The sequence below is a fragment of the Oryctolagus cuniculus genome, chromosome 7, assembly GCF_964237555.1.
Source record: "Oryctolagus cuniculus chromosome 7, mOryCun1.1, whole genome shotgun sequence".
NCBI classification, from domain to species: domain Eukaryota; kingdom Metazoa; phylum Chordata; class Mammalia; order Lagomorpha; family Leporidae; genus Oryctolagus; species Oryctolagus cuniculus.
This window is the reverse complement of record NC_091438.1, coordinates 42,389,319-42,415,688: the sequence shown is the minus strand read 5'-3', so window position 1 is coordinate 42,415,688 and position 26,370 is coordinate 42,389,319. Positions and strand designations below refer to the sequence as shown.

At 48.3% G+C, this 26,370-nt stretch overlaps 2 protein-coding genes across 2 annotated transcripts; one reads left to right on the top strand and one right to left on the bottom strand.

Moving 5' to 3' along the window:
• Positions 1-19,629, bottom strand: CCT3 (chaperonin containing TCP1 subunit 3). Its single transcript, XM_002715377.5, has 14 exons — positions 19,284-19,629; positions 17,418-17,479; positions 16,260-16,310; positions 16,095-16,157; positions 14,926-15,022; positions 9,813-9,930; positions 7,439-7,625; positions 6,562-6,711; positions 4,821-4,953; positions 4,591-4,672; positions 2,965-3,145; positions 959-1,204; positions 637-768; positions 1-326 (listed from the first exon to the last, which is right to left on the bottom strand). Exons 1-14 carry the CDS (start codon positions 19,312-19,314, stop codon positions 222-224), a joined length of 1,638 nt encoding a protein of 545 aa, XP_002715423.2. The 5' UTR covers positions 19,315-19,629; the 3' UTR covers positions 1-221.
• TSACC (TSSK6 activating cochaperone) lies at positions 19,565-26,370 on the top strand. Its single transcript, XM_051858565.2, has 4 exons — positions 19,565-19,697; positions 20,526-20,585; positions 24,613-24,735; positions 26,141-26,370. Exons 1-4 carry the CDS (start codon positions 19,679-19,681, stop codon positions 26,329-26,331), a joined length of 393 nt encoding a protein of 130 aa, XP_051714525.2. The 5' UTR covers positions 19,565-19,678; the 3' UTR covers positions 26,332-26,370.

Sequence of the window (26,370 nt, the reverse complement as noted above, 5' to 3'; positions counted from 1 at the left end):
TCAAATGACTTAGATTTAATCATCGGAAGCAAACTAAATGGAAAGCTTACAATAGAGAATTACATGTCAGTGCCTTTTGCAAACTGAGCTGGGACAGAAAGGGCCTGGGGGCTGCCCCTCAACCTGATCCCTTCCGAACAAAGACATCCAGTGTCCTGGGCACGCTGGCGCAGGAGGGGGCCTCCGCTGGCTCTCTGTGTTGAGGTTGTCCTGTGCACCACTCACTCCTGGCTAGCGTCAGGAGCCCCACCTTGCCGGCTTTGGTCATCGCCCTTCTTTTTGTGACCTGAGACGATGTCATCGATCCGTAGCAGCAGAACTGCCGTCTAGGAGAAAAAACCACACCCCCAAGAGGTCAGCAGAGAAGGGAAAAGACATGTTCTCTTTCAGACAGTATCACCCAGCTCCTCCCAAAGAATTTCCATTTTCTCTGAATCCTGCCTCTTCCCAGTCTTTAAAAGGCAGCTCCCCCTGAGCAATGCAGCTCGTGCTGCTGTGTGTGCTTCAGCTGAGTAGGGAAACGGAAGGCCTTGGGAGACCTCTGGGGAATACTCTGCCTTCTGTAACCCCTCCCTTCAAGACTGGTTTCTGGTGATCCCAAAATAAACCGCGTGCACATGTCCTCGGGAGCCTTACTTCCACTGCTGTCTTATACGTCTGCAGCTTCACAGCCAGGGGCTCCCATATGCCCAGCTCTTTCATGTCCACCAAGGTACCCGTCTCACCATTCACACCCCAGGTCTCACAGTTCTCCTGGGTGTGCTTGGCCTGCAGTTGAAACAAGCAGATTGAGTTCAAGTAGTGAGCAGGGAACAGGAACATTAGATAAAAAACTAAACCAAAAATACTGGATTGACATGGAAACAGCAATGAAAGCACACACAGATGAAAAGGAACAAACTACAGGTGAACAGAGAACCTTCCCCTCCTCACCAAAACAGCATGAAGAGGAACTCACCCGAAGAGAGGTAAGTAGACGGATGGTGCTGGCCCCGCAGTTCTGGATCAGGGTACGGGGGATGACCTCTAGGGCCTGGGCAACAGCCCTGTATGGCCACTGCTCCACGCCAGTCATGGCCTTGGATTTTTCTGTCAAGGCGTGGGCCACAGCCATCTCAGAGGCCCCACCCCCTGGCACCAGCTGGGGGTCCAGGAGAACATTGCGGCACACCTGCATGGCATCCTGGAGGTTGCGCTCTACTTCCTTGGGGAAATAAACAGACAGTATGAAGCCAAAGCGTGCTGACTCATAGAGGAATAGAAACACCAATAGATTTCCTAGATGCTAAGGTTAGCAAATCACCAAGGAGGGTAACCAGAAAAGGTCCTTGAAGTCCTACTGGTCAAGGCAGAGGCTAACTACCCAGGAAGAATGTGTAATTCATGACTCCAAGAGGGCAAGGGTCGGGAGGTGTCATCCCAGCTGTGAAGTCAGGGCTCTGTTACGCTGCACAGAATGACACTCCGTCCCTCCCTAGTTGCATCCTTTAGGAGGCTGTATGGTGTAGTGGAAAGATTCTCTTATGGATTAGGGATGTTGTCTTTGGGAAAGTTATTTTGCCTAATTGAGGAAAAAAAGCAGTATTGATTATTTCTACTTAAAAAATAGGCAGTGGTTGCATAGAAGAGCAAACGGCAAGTCGTACTCAGTAAATGTAGGATCTGGAGATCCCTTGCACAAGAATGTGAACGCAGGGTGAGCACCATGGCACAGTGGGGCGAGCCACCACTTAGGCTGCCTCGTTCAGTACTGGAATACTAGGCTACTCTGCTTCTAATCCAGCTTCCTGACAATGTGTCTGGAAGGCAGTGGATGATGGCCCAAGATCTTCCATCTGCTTGTTCACAGCCTCACCCCCCACCCCATTTGCCTGCCAACAGCCAGGACTCAATCAGGCTTAGGCCAGTAGCTTGGAACTCCAAGGGTGGCAGGGGCCCGGGCATTTGAGCCACTGTCTGCTGCTTCCCAGGATACATCAGCAGGAGCTGGGTCACGGGTGGACATGGGTGTCCTAAGCTGCAGCCTGGCCCACCGTACCATAAGGCCTGTAAATTTTAAGTTTTATGTTTTAAACCATTAAAATTTTTTTTTTTTTTTTTTAATTTTTTATTTTATTTTATTTTTGACAGGCAGAGTGGACAGTGAGAGAGAGAGAGACAGAGAGAGAAAGGTCTTCCCTTGCCGTTGGTTCACCCTCCAATGGCCGCCGCTGCAGCCGGCGCACCGCGCTGATCCGATGGCAGGAGCCAGGATCCAGGTGCTTCTCCTGGTCTCCCATGGGGTGCAGGGCCCAAGCACCTGGGCCATCCTCCACTGCATTCCCTGGCCATAGCAGAGAGCTGGCCTGGAAGAGGGGCAACCGGGACAGAATCCGGCGCCCCGACCGGGACTAGAACCCGGTGTGCCGGCGCCGCAAGGTGGAGGATTAGCCTATTGAGCCACGGCGCCGGCTAAACCATTAAAATTTTTAAAAATTAGTTTTAAAAAAAGGAGTGGGGGAGCTGGGGTCAGTGTTGTGTAGTAGTGGGTAAAGTTGCCGCCTGAGATGCTGGCATCCCATATGGGTGCTGGTTCGAGTCCTAGCTGCTCCACTTCCGATCCAGCTCCTTGCTAACAGTGGAAGACGGCTTAAGTGCTTGGGTTCCTACATCCACGTGGGAGACCTGGATGAAGCTCCTGGCTCCCGGCTTCAGTCTGGCCCAGTTCCAATCATTGGGGCCATTTGGGGAGTGAACCCAGTGGATGGAAGGTATCTCTCCTTTTTTCCCTTTGTAATTTGCCTTACAAATAAATAAATCTTAAAAAAAAAAAAAAAAAAAAAAAAGGAAGCAGGGAAGTTATTTGTGGTTACAGAGACAAATCAAATAGCTACAGATGGGCAACAGGTGCTTTCTGCCCTCTGGGAAACTCTCGAGAAGTGCAATGACCTCCTTCATTTGGTCCCACTTCTTAGGTGGACTCACCGAGAGAATCTCTTTGCTGGCTCCCCTGAGGAGAATTGTGCAGGCCTTAGGGTCCTTGCATTCAGTGATGAATGTAAAATACTCATCTCCAATCTTCTTGATTTCCAGTAGGCCAGCTCCCGTTCCAACATCATCTTCTCTCAATTCCTCTGGTCGGCTGACTATCCGGGCCCCACAGGCTCTATTGGAGGGGGGGGGGGGGGAACCAGGCAACTTGAACTACTTTTTAACCATCTCCCTAGTCCCTAGGATCTGTATGTGGGAATTAGGGCAAAACTGGATTATCAGAAACATCACTTGAGGGGTCTTGGCTGCCTAGCAGAAAGGGTTTATAACCATATAAAGGCAAACTTACTTAAATGAGTAGGCTTTATTAAATAAAACCATGTATATACCGAAGGTTAATAATCATCACTACTATAACCAAATACGAGTATCTGGAAGAATGAGTTCTCATGCATATCTAACATGCACATACCACACAATGGTCATGTCTACACAGAACTGATCCCACTCCCCAGCTGGGTCCTGAGGTCAGTTACAGGATTGTTCCGAAGAAGAGGTCAAGGTCACGCAATGAAGGTGAATTAAGTACCTAGTCTGACCCAATTTTAATGAACATACACTGATTTTTTTTTTTAACTTTTTTTTTTTTTTTTGACAGGCAGAGTGGACAGAGAGAGAGAGAGACAGAGAGAAAGGTCTTCCTTTGCCATTGGTTCACCCTCCAATGGCTGCCGCGGCCGGCGCACCGCGCTGATCCGATGGCAGGAGCCAGGAGCCAGGTGCTTTTCCTGGTCTCCCATGGGGTGCAGGGCCCAAGCACTTGGGCCATGCTCCACTGCACTCCCTGGCCACAGCAGAGAGCTGGCCTGGAAGGGGGGCAACCGGGACAGAATCCGGCGCCCCGACTGGGACTAGAACCCGGTGTGCTGGCGCCGCTAGGCGGAGGATTAGCCTAGTGAGCCGTGGCGCCGGCCTCATACACTGATTTTTTAAGTGTAACTCTCTCCCCTCAATTCCTGTGCAAGTGGAATCAACTCTTCATAGAACCCAAAGTCATTGCAGAGCAAGCAGAAGAATGAAATTCAGTTTGGACTGTGACGCACTGTGCGATGTTCGGACAGACTTTTCGGTTTCTTAACAGATTAGTATTAAAAGTGGATGGTGTATCCGAGTATAAACAGAAGTAGCAAATGCAACCTAGAGTCCCATTAACAGCAGCTGAGGATCTAGTCACAGAAACGGATGGTTCTGCTATATTCTGAGCCAGTTAAAACAGACTACTCTGGAAATTCATCCACACTCATCACGGTGACAGTGAAGAGAAGGACTATTTGACAAGTAGCTATTTAGCGACATAATGGATACTTATACCAAGGTAGCGATTACAGATGTCTAAGCACAAGCTGCTCACTCGTGGTTAGGCACATTACAGAGGAGACCCATGCAGTGGGTAATTGCTGGACTAGAGGACTTCTGAGGAGGGCAGACAGTTAAATCCAGGTTATTTCTCCCTGTCATTGTAGTCTGTATTACACCTTCTCAGGTAATGACTCCATTATACAGCCACAAAAAAAGAAACCCACCCACGGGAAGGCTCTTATTTTTACCTGGCTTACTCACCTAGCGATGCGATTATTGTCTGTCTTCCGGACTCTGCGGATGGCTGTGACATTGGCCCGCATGAGGTAGTGCTGAGCTAGATCTGCAAATCCAACAGCAGGCGTCAAGCTGGATGCCAGAATTCTTGGGTTTATCCTTAAAGCGCTCCACCACACAACCAACACGGGGAGTAAGGAAGTTCACGCACCCTCTCCCACCCCCAGGCAGGCTGGGGCCCGGCGCAGCCCTACCTGAGATGCCCTTTTCTGTGATGACCACGTCAGGCTTCAGCTGGATAATGTCCTCACAGAGCTGCTGGATGTACTCTTCTTCCATCTGAAGAATCCGGGTGAAGTCCTCCTCTCGAGTGATCTCAATGTCAGTCTGTTTGGTTGAGTAAGAGTCCTCTGATTTAAAAATCCCCGCACTGACAAGGCCCTTCAGGGTCACCCCAACTCCTACACTCCCTGCACCCACAACTCCCATACACCCCAGGAAGTAAGAGTCAGAGTAAGGGCAGATCTGTGACCTCACACCTCTGTAAGCCACTTTCACTCCAGCTGTCACCCAGTTTAGCGCCTGCATTAAATTATAAAGCAACCAGAACACAAAGTCACATAGCCATCAGTGGTGAGTTCAGCTTTTTTTTTTTTAAAAAGATTTAATTTATTTGAAAGGCAGACTTACAGAGAGTTAGTGAGAGATCAATCTTCCATCTGCTGGTTCACTCCCTAAATGGTCAAGGCTGGGCCAGGCTGAAGCCAGGAGCCAGAAGCTTCTTCCTGATCTCTCACATGAGTTCAGGGGCTCAAGTACTTGTGCCATCTGCTGCTGCTTTCCCAGGCGCATTAGCAGAGAAGCAACCGGGTCTCGCACCAGTGCCCACACTGGATACTGGTGTCACAGGCAGTGGTTTAACCTGCTACACCACAATGCTGGCCCTCAAGTTTGGCCTTCCTAATGTCTCTGACCACCCAATTCAGTATCAGCCCTGTCCTGCTAGTATGTGTGGAAATTCTGGGTCTTAATTCTTCCCCCAATTAAATTTTTGTTTGAAATCCTTGTTTATAAAATTCAATGATTTTGCTTTAGAACAGGGCCAGGGAACATTAGAACTGTGGGTTGTATAAGGCTGGTGAAATCGTTTGGTCTGGCCTTGCCAAGAAAACTGTATGTGAAACTCAAAATTCAGTATATCTATAGCTGACTGATTTTAAATTGATAACTTTGTATGGCCTGCAAATGATATAAATATCCAAATAGCCCTTGGCAGAAAAAACGTTACCCACCCCTGCTTTAGAGTCTTGTGAATTTCTGCCCTTTGGAAATCTTCCTTCAATATTTCAAAGCTAAATTAACTCCAACCTAATATTCTCCTGATGCATCAGAAAATTGGGATAACTGGGGCTGTGGTGTAGCAGGTGAAGCTGCTGCCTACAGTGCCCATGTGGGTGCCGGTTCAAGTCCCGGCTGCTCCATTTCCAATATAATTCTCTGCTATGGCCTGGGAAAGCAGTAGAAGATGGCCCAAGTCCTTGGCCCCTGCAGCCATGTGGGAGACCTGGAAGAAGCTCCTGGCTCCCGATTAGCCCAGCTCTGGCCATTGTAGCCATCTGGGGAGTGAACCAGCAGATGGAAGACCTCTCTCTCTCTACCTCTGTAACTCTTTAAAATAAATAAATCTCAATAAATAAATAATAAAAAAAGAAATTTCATATAATGTAAACTGAAGCCAAACAGCTGCGTTCAAATCTTGATTTTTATCAATACTAGTTGTGTTCCTCAGGTGATTAACCTAACTTCTCTGAGTTTCAGATCCCTCATCTGTAAAATGGGGTCAGCACCAACTATTTGAAAGGACTGCTTTAAGTGTCAGAGATAATACATAAAAGGACAGTAACTGGCACAGAGGAAGCACGTAATGCACACACCTTAATCCTCTCGTTCACATTAGCAGTCGGAGTCCTAACATTCAAAGACCAAGAACCTTACCTGGCTTTCTCCCTTCTTGTATTCCAAAGAAGAATCCAGCAGCACAATGCGCGGGTTCTTGATGTAACGCCGCATTCGTGGATGGGTCACGTCCTTGTTGATCATGACCCCACGTAGGACACAGGAGTCCTCAATGATGCCCCCAGGTATCTGAGCAAAGGAAGAGCCACTTTAACCACAAAGAGGAGGCAATTTCTAAAATCCCACTCCCCAGATGTTCATCTTTCCCAAATATCACTATTTTCTCAAGTACCTTTTTTCCATCAAGCTTAAAAAAAAAAAAAAAGATATGGTTGCAATCACATCTTTTATTCCCTATAGGAAGCACACCGATCTTGGACAATGGCACTATATTTGAAACTCAGCTGAGACCCACAGAAATTCAGTGACTTGGCAAAGAATTCAAAGGGCTCAAGTCTTCCTACTTCCTTAAAGTTATTCACAAAGAACTTTAGGCTTGGGGCTCCATCTACTGGCCATTTTTTTTTAATTTAAAAAATCTTAAGAGATGGAAGAATGCTTTCTGGGGCTTACCAATGCCACCACACTAGTACATAGTGAAGTTACACTTGTACTATAGTACCTTTTGAGGTTTATATCCTGACCAAGTGACTTATGCGTATACAAATACAGAGATATGAAGACAGCAGTAAGCTTTTCTGAGCCCTTAACCTTGTGTAGAGACGGCAGTGAAGGTAAAATTGTTTCAGATATTTCTCTTGGGGAGACTCTAGGTTTCTGTTTCCCAAGCTACGAGCACAGTTCTTCCTAATTATAGTTAAAGATTATTGTGCCGATTCACAAATATCTCCTTCACAAGTGGGATACTGATGCTAGGAAATAATCTGTCCTCCAAGCAGAGTCACTGAGGGTTTACCTTTTCCACTCTTGCATACTTCTTGATGTCGATCTCCTTCCGACCGTTCTCCTCAAACTGCACAGTTTTCACAGCATCCAGGGCAATGTTGCAAGCCAAAGAGGACCACCGACTAATCGCTTTGGTGGTAATGGAGCTGTTGATGATGTTCAGCATCATATCACGGTTATTGACATCAACAGGAGTACTGTGGGAGAAGCCAGGTTACACGCTCAGCAGCCATCGGGAGTATTTAATGGAGTCCCTGATCTATTACCTCAATGGCTCTAACAGTGACACAGGGACACAATGAGGCAGTCTGCTCCTTTGCAGGAAACTAAAAGGGGTATCAAGAGGTTATCTTGCCCACACTTCTGTCTTTCAGCAAGATTACAACTCACTCCTAGAGGAGCCAATCTGCTCCCCTGCCTGACAATTCTTCAGACTTCGGCTTTTTCATCGTGGGTCAAGACACTGTGTGATGCAACCGATCTCATAATAGCCAATTCTAGGTGTCCCTCTTGGTATCAACCATAATCTGTACCACACAGTCTGCCCACTAGGTTCTTTCATAGCTAACATTTTTTTTTAAATATTTATTTATTTGAAAGTCAGAGTTACACACAGAGAGAGGAAAGGCAGAAGAGAGAAAGAGAGAGTCTTCCATCCGATGGTTCACTCCCCAAATGGCTGAAAACGGCCAGAGCTGCGCCGATCTGAAGCCAGGAGCTTCCTCCGGGTCTCCCACACGGGTGCAGAGGCCCAAGGACTTGGGCCATCTTCTGCTTTCCTAGGCCATAGCACAGAGCTGGACTGGAAGTGGAGCAGCCGGGTCTCAAACCAGCATCCATATGGGATGCCGGTGCTTCAGGCCAGGGCGTTAACCCGCTGCGTCACAGCGCCGGCCCCAGTATCCAGCATCTTAATTCATGTGTACAACATAGATTTTTTAAAATTATTACTTTTAAAAGATTTATTTATTTATTTGAAAGGCAGATTTACAGAGAGGCAGAGGCAGACAGAGATTTTCCATCTGCAGGTTTACTCCTCAAATGGCCACAATGGCTGGAGCTACACTGATCTGAAGCCAGGAGCCAGGAGTTTCTTCCAGGTCTCCCACGCGGGTGCAGGGGCCCAAACACTTCTGCCTTCTTCCATTGCTTTCCCAGGCCATAGCAGAGAACTGGATTAGAAGTGGAGCAGCCAGGACTTGAACTGGTGTCCATATGGGATGCCGGCACTGCAGGAGGCCGCTTTACCCACTACGCCACAGTGCCGGCCTCTTTTTATTTTTTAAAAAAGATTTATTTATTTGAAAGGCACAGTGACAGAAAGAGACAAAGAGAAAGGTCTGCTGGTTCACTCCTCAAATGGCTGTAAAGGCCAGGGCTGGTCCAGGCCAAAGGCAGGCATCAAAAACTACATCTTATTGGACTGTGAACCGCTACAATCTGGAGCCAAAATAAACTCTTTTCAAGTTAGACCACCTCGGGTGTTTTATTTTTATTATTTATTTTTGCTAGGCAGAGTTAGACAGTGAGACAGAGAGAGAGACAGAGAGGGAGTTATAGACAGTGAAAGAGAGACAGAGAGAAAGGTCTTCCTTCCGTTGGTTCACTCCCCTAATGAGGGCCACGGCGGGTGCTGCGCCCATCCGAAGCCAGGAGCCGGGTACTTCCTCCTGGTCTCCCATGCGGGTACAGGGACCCAAGCACTTGGGCCATCCTCCGCTGCCCTCCCAGGCCACAGCAGAGAACTGGACTGGAAGAGGAGCAACCGGGACTAGTACCTGGCGCCCCAACCAGGACTAGAACCCGGGGTGCTGGCACCGCAGGCAGAGAATTAGCCAAGTGAGCCACGGCTCTGGCCCCTTGGGTGTTTTATTATACTGGGACAAAAAGCTGACAAATACATTCTCCAATTACTAATTCAAATAGCAGTTTCTCTCCTGGGCCTTTGATTTTAATGGAAAACTGCTGGCTAGTATCCCTACAGCGCTTTGTCAGCTATAATCATACACGATGGTGGGATAACTCCTGATTAATTCTCGTTATCAAACTGTTTTCCTGTACTAAATTCTAAAATCTTGGGTAGTAGGCCTATTTCACTTAGCACACATTTCCCATGGTAGTGTTCAACACAGAAACCTGCAGACAGTACGAAACCAGAATATATTTTGAAGAACATGTCTTAGTAGCTCCTTTTATACGCATTCCTTTGTCTATTTGGGATCTTCCTCTTCATTTTACCCTCCTCTTTCTCCTTCTCACAAAATGATCCCAGGGTATAACCTGCACATCCGTGACGTGCCCAGTGCTCCCCTCCTACCTAGGAGTGCATCAGCCAGTTTCCCAGACCGTCCCTATTTGACACTGCCGTTCCTGGCCTCCCGTACCTGATTTTCTTTAGGGTGCTGATCATATCATCCAGTGCCTTGCGATAAGCACTGATCACCACTGTTGGGTGCATCTGCTGCTCCAGGAAGTGCTCGGCCACAGACAGCATCTCTCCCGCTGAAAAAGGAGACAAGCGCCATGGTTCTTTTGAAAATATACGCACAGCAAGACAACTTTGTTTTGCTTTTAAAAAATAACATCTTTTCTTTTACAACAGATTGTTCCAAAATACATGCCATTTAGGTATTAATATTCCCAATTTTACGCTTTGTAAAAGTCAATTCAAAAACACATATTGACACATACAAAAGCTTATTTCTAAAAAAAGTTTGAAGACACACTTTTTGTCAAAAACAAAAAACCCTGAACAAATTGCTTTTATTTGTTCACTGACACTCAAATATGCCAATGTTCACAGGTGTGCTCTCTAGCCTGTACTCAATGGACATGCCTAGTAAGGAACAGTGAGAAGATGTCATTAGGAATGGCTAAGTTTTGTGTTTTTTCCTTAAACCCGTGCAGTTTTAGAATACTTCATAGATACTTAACCTACCTAGTATCTCCAGGTGATTCAACTAAGACTATGCAGCTGGAAAATTCTGTCTCCCCAAACGGGGGAGAAAGCACATAAAATCTTTCTGCCCTCTTTCAACCTCTAAGTTTTCCTTTAAAGTCCAGAACTAGCCATTCATAGTCAATTCTGAAGAACAGTTACATCTGAAGATGTGATTTTAGTTGATTTTAACTCTCAATCAAATTTCCATCCAACCTACCATTTTTTTTCTTTGAAAAGATTTATTTCACTTGAAAGGCAGAGTTACAGAGAGCGGGAAGCTGAGTCTGAAGCAGAGCAGACGGGACATGAACCAGCACCCACATGGGACGGCACCTCAATGCCAGTCCAGCTAACCATTCTTTTTTTTTTTTTTTTTTTTTGACAGGCAGAGTGGACAGTGAGAGAGAGAGACAGAGAGAAAGGTCTTCCTTTTGTCGTTGGTTCACCCTCCAATGGCCGCCACGGCTGGCACGCTGCGGCCGGTGCACCGCGCTGATCCGAAGGCAGGAGCCAGGTGCTTCTCCTGGTCTCCCATGGGGTGCAGGGCCCAAGGACTTGGGCCATCCTCCACTGCACTCCCTGGCCACAGCAGAGAGCTGGCCTGGAAGAGGGGCAACCGGGACAGAATCCGGTGCCCCGACCGGGACTAGAACCCGGTGTGCCGGCGCCGCAAGGTGGAGGATTAGCCTATTGAGCCACGGAGCCGGCCAGCTAACCATTCTTAAAATGCTAGAAAGGCATTCCAAAAGTAATTTAAAATATCATTTTGAAAATCTTTGTACACTAGTTTGTTGTAAGGACTCTAGTGCATATGGGCCAACACTGTAATTGGCATCCCTTAATTTAAAAGAATTTTCATTTAAAAACTTATTTTCATTTTTTATTTGAAAGGCAGGGACAAATAGGACATCTTCCATCCCTGGTTCACTCCACAAACACCTACAACAGCCAGGACTTCAGGCATCCCAGGTCAGGGCAGGAACTCAAGCATCTGAGCCAGTTTCTGCTGTGGCCAGGGACATGCCCAACAGCAAGAAGCTGGACTGGAGGCAGAGGAACCCAGACTCGAGACATCCAAGCAGTCTTTAAGCACTGTGCCAACTGTCTGCCCCAAGAGCGCTCACTAACTACACGCAGGTGTGTTTTCTTTAAAAGACGTTATTTATTTGAAAGGCAGAGTTAGAGGCTGGGGGCAGGGAGAGGAGTGGGGTGGGAGGGAGGGAGAGAAGGAGAGTGGAAGAGGGGGAGGAGGGAGAGGGAGAGACAGAGACACTGATCCAGTGATCAATCTTCCATCTGCTGGTTCACTCTTCCACTGCTTTCCTAGGCTCATCAGCAGGGAGTTGGATCAGAGTGAATCAGCCAGGACTCAAACTAGTGCCCATATGAGATGCCATCATTGCAGGCAGTAGCTTAACCTGTTGTGTCATAACATCAACCCCTACAATCAGGGTTTTTTTTTTTTTTTTAAAGATTTATTTATTTGAGAGGCAGAGTTAGAGAGAGGGAGAGACAGAGAAAGGTCTTCCATCCACTAGTTCACTCCCCAAATGGCCAAGACAGCCGAAGCTGGGCTGATCCAAAGCCAGGAGCTTCATCCAGGTCTCCTATTTGAGTGCAGGGGCCCAAGCACTTGGGCCATCTTCCACAGCTTTCCCAGGCCATCAGCAGAGAGCTGTATCAGAAGAGGAGCAGGCATATTGGGTAAAACTGTGGCCTACAGTGCTGGCATCCCATATGGGTGCCGGTTTGAGTCCCGGCTGCTCCACTTCTGATCCAGCTCTCTGCTATGGCCTGGGAAAGCAGCGGAAGATGGCTCAAGTGCTTAGGCCCCTGTACCAGCTCTCGCCATTGCAGCCATCTGGGGAGTGAAGCAGTGGATGGAAGACCTCTCTGTCTCTACCTCTGAAAAGAAGAAAAAGAAAGGGGGGAGGGAAGAGGGAAGGGACAGCCGGGATAGGAACTGGCACCCATATGGGAGGCTGGTGCTGCAGGTGGAGGTCTAGCTTACTAGGCCACAGCACTGGCACCCTACAATCACATCTTTTTTAAAAAATGAATGTTTCTATAAAAATTTCACTATCAACTTGAAACATAAAAGCCAAGTTTTCAAAACTGACCCTTTATCATCTAATAGAGTATGAAAAGATTAAACTTTTACAACAAAAGCTCCTTATTTTCAAGATTTCCTGTCTGAGAATTCATCCACTTGCTAAATATTTATGCCTACATCCCATATGGAAGTGCCTGGGATTCAGTTCTGTCTCCGCTTCCAATCCAGTTTCCTGCTAGCAGATCACGGTTCAAGTACTTGAGTTCCTGCCACCCACACTGGAAACCCTGATGAAGCTTCTGGCTCAGCCTGGCCCAGCTCCAGCTACTATGGGCATTTGGGGAGTGAACCTGGGAAAGACAGATTTGTCATGCTGTCTTTTGAGTAAATAAAAATAAACATTTAAAAAAAAATGAACCTGGGACCGGTGCTGTGACCTAGTGGGTAAAGACACTGCCTGCAGTGCTGGCATCCCATATGGGCACGGGTTCGAGACCCAGCTGTTCCACTTCCAATACAGCTCTTTGCTATGGCATGGGAAGGCAGCAGACGATGGCCCAAATCCTTGGGTCCCTGCACCCACATGGGAGACCAGGAAGAGGCTCCTGGCTTCGGTTTGGCGCAGTTCCGGCCGTTGCAGCAAACTGGGGAGTGAATCAGCGAATGGAAGACACCCCTCCCCTCCCTCCCTCCGCCTCTCCTCCTCTCTCTGTGTAACTCTTTCAAATAAATAAAAAAGTCTTAAAAAAAAAAAAAAAAAAAGAATCACCAATGACATTCCTCGGTAAGGTCAAACAAGGCCTCCTACCAGCTCAGATTCTGTAAACAAGTGCCTTTTGTGCAGTATCACAAATGTTTTTCCATATTTGTGTGCTTTCTCTTCATGATCTCACTATTTAACATGAGTCCCAAGTGTAGGGCTTAAGGACCAGCTAGTGTTCTTAAGTACAGGAAGGCTGTGATGCGTCTCACAGAGGAAACACACTAGGCAAGCTTTGCTCAGGAATGAGTTCATTAATGAATCAATTATATTTGCATATTAAATCAAAGTGCCACATAGTAAGACTTTTTTTTAAAAATACCTATTCAAGTCCTCTGCCTTTTTTTTTTTTTTTTTTTTTAAAGATTTGGTATTAAAAAGAGAGTTACAGACAGAGGATAGTGACGGAGATTGTCCATCCACTGGTTCACCTCCTAAATGGCTGCAACAACCAGGTCTGGGCCAGGCCAACACCAAAAGCCAGGAGCTCCTTCCAGGTCTCCCATGTGGGTTCAAGGGCCCAAGCACCTGGGCCATCTTCCACTGCTTTCTCAGGCACATTAGCAGGGAGCTGGATTGGAAGTGGAGCAGCCAGGAGATGAACTGGTACCCATATGGGATGCCAGCAATGCACCCAGCTTAACCCACTGTACCACAGCACTGGCCCCAAGGCATATAGTTATCAGTTGATGAAAATGTTGTGACCAGGGGCTGACATTTCAGTATAGTGGGTTAAGACACCACCTGTGATGCCAGCATCCCACGTGGGCACTGGTTCAAGTCCCGACTGTTCCACTTGGGATCCGGTTCCCTGCTAATGGTGTGGGAAGGCAGTGCAAGAAGGCCCAAGTGCTTGGGCCCCTACACCCATGTGAGAGACCCAGAAGATGATCCTGGCTCTGGCTTAGCCCAGCCCTGGCTGTTGCAGCCACTTGGGGAGTGAACCAGTGGATGAAGATCTCTTGTCTCTCCCTTGATCTCTGTAACACTTTCACATAAATAAAATCTTTTTTTTTTTTTTTTTTTTGGACAGGCAGAGTGGACAGTGAGAGAGAGAGACAAAGAGAAAGGTCTTCCTTTTGCCGTTGGTTCACCCTCCAACGGCTGCTGAGGCTGCGCACCGCGGCCGGTGCACCGCATTGATCCGATGGCAGGAGCCAGGTGCTTATCCTGGTCTCCCATGGGGTGCAGGGCCCAAGTACTTGGGCCATCCTCCACTGCACTCCTGGGCCACAGCAGAGAGCTGGCCTGGAAGAGGGGCAACCGGGACAGAATCCGGCGCCCCGACTGGGACTAGAACCCGGTTTGCCAGGGCCGCAAGGCGGAGGATTAGCCTAGTGAGCAGCGGTGCCAGCCCACATAAATAAAATCTGGAAAAAAACAACAACAACAACAACAACAACAACAACCACACACACACAAAAAACAAAAAAACAAAACAACAACAACAAAACAAAACAAAAAAAAACCAGAACCTCACAGAAATCTAAATGTCCGTTTTCCCTAGAAGTAATTTTCCCCCTACAAGTAAAGAGTTAGTCACCAAAAAAGAGAGCTGAGCTGACAGTAAATCTGCATAGCTCATCCTATGAGATCCTATACACACTTAACCTGATCATAGAGAGAATACACAGAAAATTAGCAGTAAACTATTTAAATGTTTGCTAGTGAATTGGTAACAGAATTTCCTTCTGAAAATATGACATTTCTAATTTTCTTTATCAACCATTATTATCCTCTTACCAAGAATAATGACTGATGTGGTCCCATCTCCAACCTCTTCATCCTGAGTCCGGCTAATTTCAATCATAGACTTGGCTGCTGGATGCTGGACTTGAATCTGACAGAAAACATGTAAATTATCACTGAATAAGCACTACTCGAAGACTGCTTACCCTGTTCTGATTGGCCCTCACTCTTGAGCTTCTTCCTTCCACACATATTCCCTTCATTGTTTTAAAATACCTTGGAAGATTAAAAATGGCCCGAAAATACATTAAGAAGAAGCCACTTTCCAAGTCACAGACAGCTATTAAGGCTTGCTGGGGCAGACTCTGTGGCATACCAGAAGAACTCCACTTGGGACACCTGCACCCCATACCAGAGTTCCTGGCTCATGTTCTGGCTATTCCAGGCTTCCAATCCAGCTTCCTGCTAACACACATGGGTGGCAGCAAATGATGGCTCAAGTACGTGGGTTCCTGCCATCTGGCTTTGTCCTGGCTTAGCCCTGGCTACTGCAGTCATTTGGGGAGTGAACCAGCAGATGGAAGATAGCTCTCTGTCTCCCTCTGCATCACACTGCCTTTCAGATTAAGGGGGAAAAAAAGTAATTTTCTAAAAAGGAGAATGTTATGTGATGACTGAGGTAGAGATCAAGTTTACAAGCCAAAGAATACTGGCAACTTTCAGAAGCTAGACTTCCAAAGAGCACAGCCCTGCCGACACCTTGATTTCTGATTTCCAGCCTCAGTCTAGGACACAATTGCTTGCGGTAATTCGTTATAGCAGCCTTAATAAACTAATCAGGGCTGGTGTTGTGGCTCAGTGGGTTAAGCACTGCCTGAAATGCCAGGGTGCCAGTTCAAGACTCAGCTACTCTACTTCCAACCCAGCTCCCTGCTAATGCGCCTGGGAAAGCAGTGGAAGATGGTCCAAGTACTTGGGCCCCTGCTACCCACATGGGAACCCTAGATGAAGTTCCAGGCCAGCCCCAGCCATTGGGGTCATTGGGGAGTGAACCAGAGGATAGAAGATTTATCTCTGTCTCTGTCCCTCTCTCTCTCTCTGTCCCTCAAATACATAAACAAATCTTAAAAACAAATCACCATCTATATACACACATACATTAATGGATTCTTCATATTTATAACTGTTAGAAAGGAAATGTAAAAAAAAAAACAACAACATACCTCTCGAAGAATGGCATTGCCATCATTGGTCATCACAATGCCTCCCATTGGGTCCAACAGCATCTAAGACAAAAAGCCAAAGTTATATTTAAAGTGATCTAAATAACAGGGAGAAAAAAAAACAAACAAACTGGTAGTCTAAGTTTCAATAAGAGACATATCTACCTTCATCATGGATTTGGGTCCCAAACATGTTCGGATGATATCTGCAATAGTCTAATGGAAAAGAAACGTTAAGACAGTGAGCGTGAATTATAAGGAGTAGAGCCACCTGCAGAGCCAGTGTGGTAACAGTGAAGTTTTCAATGAGGGCTGGCAACCACTTCAGCTATAATATAGAATGCCATGTGGCTAGTTGTTTTTTTTTTTTTAAAGATTTTAAAATTTATTTTAAAGGCAGAGTTACAGAGAGAGGAGGAGAGACAGAGGGAGAGAGATTTTCTATTCACTGCTTTACCACCCAAATGGCTCCAACAGCCAGGGCTGGGCCAGGCTGAAGCCAGGAGTCCGGATCTTCCGGGTCTCCCACGTGGGTGCAGGGGGCAAGCACCTGGGCCATCCACCGCTGCTATCCTAGTGTATTAGCAGGGAGCTGGACCGCACGTGCAGCAGCGGAGTCTTGAACCGGCATCTACGTGCATCTTGAACGGCATCACAGGCAGAGGCTTAACCTACTACACTAGAACGCCAGCCCCCAAAATGACTTTGTACATGAAAACCGGAGCTCTAGTTTCCCAACAATCCAAGTAACAGTCCACGTCTTAGCGTTTTTTGGCACGGCAGTGGCCTGCACACCACCCCAGGGCAGATTCAGGGGTATTTCACTGCTTCATTCAGACACTTACTGATACACAGCGAAGCAATTATGCACAGATAAATATAAGAAGATTATCAGGCCTAACTCAGAGGGGGAGGGTCTCTCTCCCCCTACTACCATCAGTAAAATGTCCTGGAAGGATTGGAAGCCAATTTCTCCTTCGCCTAATTGAATACCCTGAAGTGTAGATTCACACACCTGGGAAAGCAAAGGAAGATGGCCCAAGTACTCGAGCCCTTGCCACGCACATGTGAGACCTGTTGGAGTTCCAGGCTCCTGCTTCAACCTTGCCCAGCCCTTGCGATTGTGGCCATTTGGGCAGTGAACCAACAGAGATTTCTCTCCTATGCTCTGTCACTCTACCTTTCAAATAACTAAAATAAATCTTAAAAAAAAAAAAAAAAAAAGTATAGATTCACCAGAAACTTACTGCTACAAGCAAATACAGAAATAGGAGGGAAGACAGCTGGAGGCAGACAACCACAGACACGTAGAAGACATGCTACCTTGGCAGCATTGATGTTTCCAGACTGAACTTTTCTTCCAGATTCACGTTTTGTGTTCTGGCCTAAAACAGGTAAAAACAATGTTAAGAGCCCAGGAGTGCCCCAGTGTACACGAGCTAGAAAATGAAAATAAGCACACGGAGTTCACCATGTAGACACAGAACAAAGCTCATCGAATGGCACATCTTAAATATGTGCAGTTTCTGTCAATTAGACCTCAGCAAACTGACAAGTATACACACTTGCGGCTATTTAGCGGCTATTTACTTGTTTATTTCAATCCCGGGCGCACTAAGGAATAACCCATCATGCTCCCTCCAACTCTGGAAGCTTGGTCAACACGTTCCTCCCAAGCATCCACCTATTTCCAGCAGGGATTCATAACCTAAGACCCACGGATAGGTCTCTGGGGTGGTGAACTCCCTGAGGTTCTGTGAGAGGAAAGGAGAGGCAGCAGGGCTTTTCCTGGCAACAGAATCCACAGCTATGATGAGGTCCCCAAAGGGCTGGCAACCCCAAGGAAGTACCAAGCACTGCTTCTCGTAAAGAGGCAAAGAGCTCTGGGGTCCTTTCTTCCAGCGTGGAGCGGGGGAACTGCACTCTGACAGCACATTACAACGTGCTGGGCAGTGAGAGCCAATCTGTGGTGATAAGAACACTTTCTTTAAAGGTGTCTCAGCCTGCAGGACAAATTATAGTTGTCCCCTTATCATCAGTAAGAGCTAACTACATATTTTAATAGGGAGCCTAACTGGTTACAACCACTAACGCCAGGGATTAACCCAGACCTGTCAAGAGCTTTACAAATGCACACCACTCACCCAGGCCCAGTGGCTGTCACCACCCGACATCATGCTTACCCCCCACCCCCAAACTATACCTTCCCCTACAACTTAAGTCTGTAATCTTTCCATCTAGTCCCATCAAATGTGAACATCCATTTAACATTTCCATGCTCACTCTGCGTAACCAAGACCTTATAGGGACCCACAGCCCATAAGAAAAAAATAGGATTTTTTTTCTCCTTAAGTTATTTCTCAGGTATAGAGAAAAAGAAGGAAAACTCTGTCAACAAAAGGTAAGGGAGAGGATCCTAGGCGGTCCTGCAGATGGGGGGGTGTGGGTGGGGGGGGGCATCAGTGACACACAGCGCGGAAACCTGCCGAGTAGGGCAGAAAACCGAGGTGGAGACCCTCAGGCAGACATAAACGGGACACTCCCAAAAGGGGGGCGGGAACCAGTGGAGACTAGAGAACTCGGTCAGCGGGAACCATCGCACCCTCTTCGCCCCGCGAGGGAGGCAGGGTTACAGCCGAACACGGGCTGTGCTTAAAAGAAACGTGAAGTGACCAAGGATGCCACCCGCTATCTGCCAGACCCTCACCTAAGCCGTCTGCCAGGAGATACTACTAACCCCGCGACCCAGGCGGAAACGCTTGCGTGGAGTAAGCTGCTCGAGGTCACGCTGCTACTTAAGGGATGAGCCAAGGATACAAGGCCAGGCCGGACCCCCCCACCCCGCAAAAAAAAGCACCACTCATTGAACCACTCGGTGAAACCATGATGGAAAGGGTGCAGAGGCGTGGAGCGGGGTCGGGCGCGGGAGGCGAGCACGGAGAGGGGGCTTCCCGAGACCCGCACACGTGAAGACCAGGGCCTCGGCGTCGGGAAGGTCAGTTTCCGTTAGGGAAGAGAGGCGAGCGCCAGGGAGAGAGGGGAGCGGACGAAGGGGCTTCCAAAATGAAGACGATGACCGGAAAGCTCGGTGGCTGGGTCAGGGCGGAACCCGGCGGGGGGAGCCCCGAAAAAAGTGCGGAGGGAGGCGGGCGAAAAAGGGGTCTCTTCCCCAGCTGCCCCAAAACTCACTGAGCACGAGCACGGGACGATGGCCCATCATGGCGGCGCGATGGAGAGCCGGGCACCCAGAGCTGAAAGAACCGGCAGAACCTTCTGGAGAGCGAGAAGCTGAGAGAAGCCCAGAAAACGCTGCCTCCCCGGGGCTTACACCTAAACCCGCTACCTTGCGGGTCGCCTCCAATCACCGCATCTATCTCATTGACCGGCATGAAAACAGGCCAATCGACAGCCTTGGCCCCGCCCCCTACGCAGGAACGGCAGGGCAAGCTAGATAGAGAGAGCGCGATGATGGCAATAGGCAGGCATAGGCGCTTGCGCAACAGGGTGGCCGCTCCCGACCGCGTGCGGCGCGAACAACGGCGCAGGCGCTGAGGCTCGGGCCGTTGGCCCGCATACTACGGAGCATGCGTATCAACTACAGGGGTGGGTGCTGGGGTTGAGGCTTTCGACTAACACCGCAGGTGAAGTCATTAAAAATGTGTGCTACCCCGTGGCGTCTGTCAGACAGTGAAGGTCAAGAAAGGCTTGAGGGTTCCCACTTTCTTCCTCCAGCCTTATCAACAGGGAGGAACAGCAGGGAGGCGGAGGGCAGAGCGGGCCGGTTTGATGAAGGGTGATGTGGGAGTTGTAGTCCTGTTGGCGCCGGGCGGGGCCCACGGTCCTTTTTCTAGGCACGCTGGGAATTGTAGTTTATCTCCTCTTAAGACGCGTGGCTGTGCTTTGGACCTTGCCTTTCTTGGGCAAATGCCTTTGATTGAGGCTGCCATCGGGACCAGAGCGTGGTGGCTTGTGTTTCATCCTATTTAAAACATTTTCTCAAGTAGTGCTTTGAGATTTTTCTTTCCCCATCCCGATGCCTGCCCTGTCCTCATTGGACCCTGGTCCTCCAGAGACAATGGGGGGAACCCGAGTTTTTAAATGACTGTGCTGGACAAGGAAAGGACTGAATACAATGGAAATTAAATCTGTAAAGAACACGGAGAACCATTCCCCGATCGTAGGAAACTCGAGGTTCGAGTTGGATTAAATTACTATTTTCCAGGAAAAATTGAAATAATTTTTCCCAATTAGCGAAGGGACTAAGAGCATAAACCATTCCAGTCACTTTTATTGGGGCATGAAATAAAATACGCCGTTCACACGTCTTCCTCGGCAAACTGGAGCAGCTGGCTCTGCTGGAGAGAGCTTGGGAAAGTCAGCAGGCAGAGTCGCGAGGGTGTTTGACGATGCGATGCTGTGATTCTCCCACAGGCCCCACACCTGTTGGTGTTCAGATGGAGCAGTCCACTAGTCACCCGCCAGACGGAAAAGGTGCGTGTCCCAGGCCCTTGCTCCCCTCCCTGGCCACTTAGCGTTTGGGGAGGTGATTCTAGGCTTATGGGTGCCAGGCGTATGTTCCGTGGTTAGTTGGGAAGTATAAATGGGAACTTTGCTGTGTTCCAAGTGCCTAGCACTGGATCTGTTAAATAACAGAAGCTCAATAATTGCATATTGCATGAATGTATTCTTCCTTGGTATCTCCTCTTGATACCTGGAACAAGACTTTGTATGTGGGTATCTCAGTTGAAGTGGGACAGTCCCGCCAGTGGTCCAGGAGCTGCCCAAGGCTGTCTCCGTAACTGTAGGTAGAGTGGCTCACTTTATCTGAGAAACTGCTTTGTCAGGGCTTGGACAGGAATTAACCAGCTCTTCTCGTGGAGTATATGGTGCAGTAGTAAGGAGCATGATTTTGCAGTCTACAGGCCCAGGTTTTGGGTTTTTTAAAGATTTATTTTATTTATCTGAAAGGCAGAGTGATAGGGAGAGACAGAAAAAGAGCTTCCATCCACAAGTTTGCTCCCCAGATGGCTGGAAGGACCCGGACTGGGCTGGGCCAAAGCCAACAGCACGGAACCCCATCTGGTCTCCCGTGTGGTGGTAAGGACCTGGGAACTTGAGCCATCATCTGCTGTCTTCCCAGGCACATTACCTGGATTGGAAGTGGAGCAACCAAGATTTGAACTGGCACTCTGGTATGAGAAGCCAGTGTCTCAAGCGAGAGCTTAACCCACTGTGCCTCAGTGTCAGCCTCTTCCTATCCTGTCTTGATCTTGTTATGACGGTGAAGCACACTCCCCTCTGTCCCAAGCCCTTTTTTCTTTTTATAAGCCCTTTATTTATTTACTGAGATTTATTTATTTGAAAGACAGAATGTCAAAGAGGGAAAGACAGAGAGAGAGAGACTGGTTCACTCCCCAAAATGGCCACACCAGTCAGGTGTAGGTCAGGCTGAAGCCAGGGGCCAAAAACTCCATCCTGGTCTCCCATATGGTTGGCAGAGGCCCGAGTGCCTGAGCCAGCAAATCTACCTTCCCGTGTTCATTAGCAGGAAGCTGGATGGGCTATGGGATGCCAGCATCACAGGTGGTAGCTTTACCTACTGAGTGACAACGCTGGCCCCCTAAACCCTTTAATTCTTCCATGGCACCAGCTGTTGTGCCTTTTCATCCACTGCTCTTCTGGCTGCTTCGCCATTTCTCTTTTACCTTCCGGACCCCTGAGGAGGAGCTCCTCAAGTCCAGTTTCATCTCGGTCTTTGACCTCGGAGGGCCTATTTATTTTGCAGCTTCTTCATCCCCATTTTGTGATCAACCTGGCAGTTGGACCTTTCACCTAAGCTCAGGGCCATTTCTTTGGCCATTTTTCTCGGCATTTCTATACGGATTTCCCTACTTTGACCTCAGATTCAATAGTTCCGAAATTATGTTAATATGACGGAGCCCTAATGTCAATATTTTATAGATTACCTTTGTATTTTTTTAAAAGATTTTATTTGTTTATTTGAGAGGTAGAGTTACAGACAGAGAGAAGAGAGGCAGAGAGAGAAGTCTTCTATCCACTAGTTCACTCCATAGCTGGTTGCAACAGCCAGAGCTGTGCTGATCCAAAGCCAGGAGTCAGGAGCTTCTTCCAGGTCTCCCATGTGGGTGCAGGAGCCCAAGCAATTGGGCTCTCTTCCACTGCTTTCCCAGGCACATCAGCAGAGAGCTGGATGGGAAGAGGAGCAGCCAGGACATGAACCAGTGCCCATATGGGTGCCAGCACTGTAGGCAGAGGTCTAACCTACTATGCCACAGCGCTGGCCCCTTGGCTTGTTTTTTTTTTTTTTCCCATTGAAGAATCTCTTCCATGTCCAACTCATGGTATTTAATGCCTATAAATAAATCAAAATGCCGTTTTAGCCACATTTGTGCTAATATTGAAAGGTTCAGTAGCTTTCTGTGTATTCAAAAGAAAGCTGAAATATCCCACATTAGTTGTCATAAAGGGTCATACCTGGCCCACTCTGCCTGATTCTGGCCAGTTTCCCAGGGCTCCTCACCACTACAGCTATGTTCCTGCTCCCTTGTATTTTGCCCATGCTATGCATTTTCCCCTGTCCCACTTAGCTTCCCTAATTTTCAAGGTTCATTAAATATCATCCACCTGACGCTGGTCCCGTGGCGTAGTCTTGTGCTTGCAACACTGGCATTTCATATGGATGCCTGTTTGTGTCCTGGTTTCTCTATTTCCAACCCAGCTCTCTACTACTGGCCTGGGAAAAGCAGTGGAAGATGGACCAAGCGCTTGGGCCCCTGCCATCTGTATGGGAGACCTGGATGAAGATCCTGGCTCCTTGCTCAGCCTTGGCCATTGTAGCCACTTGGGGAGTGAACTAGCAGATGGAAGACCTTTCTTTCCCCGTGTCTCTTTCCCTGTCTTCCCCTCTCTCTTCATAACTCTGCCTTTCAAATAAAGCTTTTAAAAAAGAGATTTATTTATTTATTTTAAAGGCAGAGTTGAGAGAGAGAAATAGAGAGAAGTCTTCCATCCACTGGTTCACTCCCCAAATGGCCTCAACAGCTGGAGTTGAACTGATCCGAAGCCAGGAGGAACCAGGAGCTTCTTCTGGGTCTCCCATGCAGGTGCAGGGAACCAAGCACTTGGGCCATCCTCCACTGCTTTCCTAGGCCAGAGCATAGAGCTGGATCGGAGGTGGAGCAGCCAGGACTTGAACTGGCACCCATATGGAATGCTGACGCTGCAGGCAGCAATTTTACCTGCTATGCCACAGTGCCAGCCCCAATAAATAAATCTTTAAAAACAAGTCATCCACCTTCATGGGCCTTCTCTGACCATTGTACCTATATGTATTTGTTCTCTCTTTTCAAAAACATACATTTTTACATTGTATCACTTGTACTGATAAAAAGCCTTGTTTCACCCCAAATTAGAGACTCATTTATTATATCTGTGTATTGTATCTGTTTCACCCATGTCTGATTTGTCTCCATAACTAGATAATAAGCATCCGATATACCATGTCTTTTTTTTTTAAGATTTATTTATTTGAAAGACAGAATTACAGAGGGACAGAGAGAGAGAGGGAGAGAGAGAGAGAGAGAGAGAGGGAGAGAGAGAGTCTTTCGTCTGCTGGTCACTCCCCAGATGGTCGCAATGGCTGGAACTGGGCCGATACGAAGCCAGGAGCCAGGAGCTTCTTCTGGGTCTCCCACGGGGATGTAGGGGCCCAAGGACTTGGGCCATCTTCCATTGCTTCCCCAGGCACAGCAGAGAGCTGGATCAGAAGTGGAGCAGCCGGGACTTGAACTGGCACCCATCTGGAATGCCGGCACTGCAGGCGGCGGCTTTATCTGCTATGCCACAGCGCTGGCCCCCAAGATACCATGTCCTAAAAGTCTCGTGTATGTCCTGGCATCATCCAGTATAGCAGAAAGCACGTAGCGCACATGGATAAAAATTTATACTGTGAGCAAGCAAGTTTAGCATATCCTGCCCCTGCTTGGTTTCCCTTAATCCTGCTATGATTTCTCTCTCCTTTGTTACATGTATTTCTTTTTTTTTTTTTTTTTTTTTTTTTTTGACAGGCAGAGTGGACAGTGAGAGAGAGAGACAGAGAGAAAGGTCTTCCTTTGCTGTTGGTTCACCCTCCAATGGCTGCGCGGCTGGCGCACGGCGCTGATCCAATGGCAGGAGCCAGGTACTTATCCTGGTCTCCCATGGAGTACAGGGCCCAAGTACTTGAGCCATCCTCCACTGCACTCCCGGGCCACAGCAGAGAGCTGGCCTGGAAGAGGGGCAACCGGGACAGAATCCGGCGCCCCGACCAGGACTAGAACCCGGTGTGCCAGCGCCACAAGGTGGAGGATTAACCTGGTGAGCCACGGCGCCGGCCCTGTTACATGTATTTCTGACATATAAGGTATTCAGGACAGGGTCTCAGCCCCTGCTTTCATAAACAGGATGCAGGAATCTAATTAGAAAGAAAGGCTCTGACTTAGCTCTGATTTTGTCCCAGCCAAAGAGGAAGGTAATGCTGCGCCTCTTTGTCGAGCAAAACCCTCCCCCAGCTACATTAATCTTCAAGCAAGTTCCCCCCCAGCCGCTTTCCTGAACATCGAGACCACACAGCTTCCCTCAGGTAAGAACACAGGGAGGGGCTCCTGAGTGAGCTCAGCAGGGCGGAGGGAGGGCTGCACGGAGGAGGAGGTGGCTTCAGCTTGCTTTCTCCTGTGGACCGGGTGCCGGCTCTGTGTCAGACTTTTCACTGTGGTGTCCTTTCCCTGTTTCACTGTAACTTGTGGACTCTCAGTCCCGCTGATTTCCTTTTCCTCCCTGTTCTACCAGTTTGTGTTCCTTGCTTATTGGCACTTTGGCTAGACAGCAGTGACCTGAAAAGCTTACTGCTAATGTTAGTTGCAGGTCCCTAGGGAAGGAAATGGCCACCGTTAGCGCAGTCTCAGTCTGCCTGAATTTCCTCTCCCCGGGGAAGGCGGTGGTTATCTGGCATGCTCATGGAGCCCACCAGGGCATGAGATGCTCATGATCCCTGTTTTTTGAGAGTACCTCAGAGCCTAGTAAAGAAGTCAAAACTGGCCGGCGTCGTGGCTCACTAGGCTAATCCTCCGCCTGCAGCGCCAGCACCCCGGGTTCTAGTCCTGGTCAGGGCGCCGGTTCTGTCCCGGTTGCCCCTCTTCCAGTCCACACAGTCTCTGCTGTGGCCCGGGAAGGCAGTGGAGGATGGCCCAACTGCTTGGGCGCCTGCACCTGCATGGGAGACCAGGAGGAAGCGCCTGGCTCCTGGCTTCAGATCGGCGCAGCGCCAGCTGTAGCAGCCATTTGGGAGGTGAACCAATGGAAGGAAGACCTTTCTCTCTGTCTCTGTCTCTCACTCTCTAACTCTGCCTGTCAGTAAATAAATAAAGAAGTCAAAACCAATTCATATACAAACAATAGATGATAGTATACTTGCCAATGTTGACGAAGAGCAGGCTGTATATAATGTAGTTGGAAATACGGGCCGGTGCACCAGGAGCCATTGAAGTTAGCTGCAGGGAGAACTTCCGGCCGCTGCTAATGAGTACCATCTCAGGTAAGAGAAGGAGTCTGGGATCTGCCCTGAGCTCTTGAACAGAGATCAGGCCTCCCTTGCAGACCATTTCATATGCTCATCAAATGTTTGTTGAGCACTGAGGTGCTGGGGAGGCAGCAGTGAACAAATCAGACCAAATCCTTGCCTTCCTGGAGCTTACATTCCAGAAGGGGGACTTAGACGACAACAATTAAAGAAGCGGTTAGAAAAGATGCCAATGATCGGTAAGTATTGTGGGAAAAAAAATAAAACAAGGTAGAGGGGCGATTGGTTTGAGCTGAAAACAGGATCACCAAGTAAGCCTGGGGAGAAGGTGACAACCAAGCTAAGGTGTCTCTGGATTGGGTTATGCCAGGCGAGATCTGGGCAGCATCTTCCCAGAGCCCCTCCCACACTCTAATTGCAGCCTCTCTCTCCTTTGTCCCTTTCGCCATCTCCCTTGCCCTCCCTTCAGGAGCTGACCACCAGCCCAAGGAATGCCTGGGACTCCTAGAGAGCATGTATGCCAACCTGCAGCTTCAGACCCAGCTTGCTCAGCGACAAATGGCTATTTTGGAAAACTTACAAGCATCCATGACACAGCTGGCTCCTGGGAGGGAAAGCAAGAATTCCTCCCTGCCAGCCTTATATCGTAATCTGCTGTGAAATCACCTACCCAGTTCAGTAAATGAATTGTGGAGCAAA

What these genes read in the sequence shown, in the direction of transcription:
- CCT3 (XM_002715377.5), bottom strand. Translation starts at nt 19,314, where the DNA reads ATGATGGGCCATCGTCCCGTGCTCGTGCTCA. An exon ending in CACATCAGTCATTATTCTTG is followed by an intron (nt 9,931 to 14,925) that starts GTAAGAGGATAA and finishes CTCCTTTTTCAG; the next exon opens with CGGGAGAGATGCTGTCTGTG. An exon ending in AGTATGCAAGAGTGGAAAAG is followed by an intron (nt 6,712 to 7,438) that starts GTAAACCCTCAG and finishes TCCTTTGCTCAG; the next exon opens with ATACCTGGGGGCATCATTGA.
- TSACC (XM_051858565.2), top strand. An exon ending in TCACCCGCCAGACGGAAAAG is followed by an intron (nt 20,586 to 24,612) that starts GTGCGTGTCCCA and finishes ATTTTGTCCCAG; the next exon opens with CCAAAGAGGAAGGTAATGCT. An exon ending in GACCACACAGCTTCCCTCAG is followed by an intron (nt 24,736 to 26,140) that starts GTAAGAACACAG and finishes CCCTCCCTTCAG; the next exon opens with GAGCTGACCACCAGCCCAAG.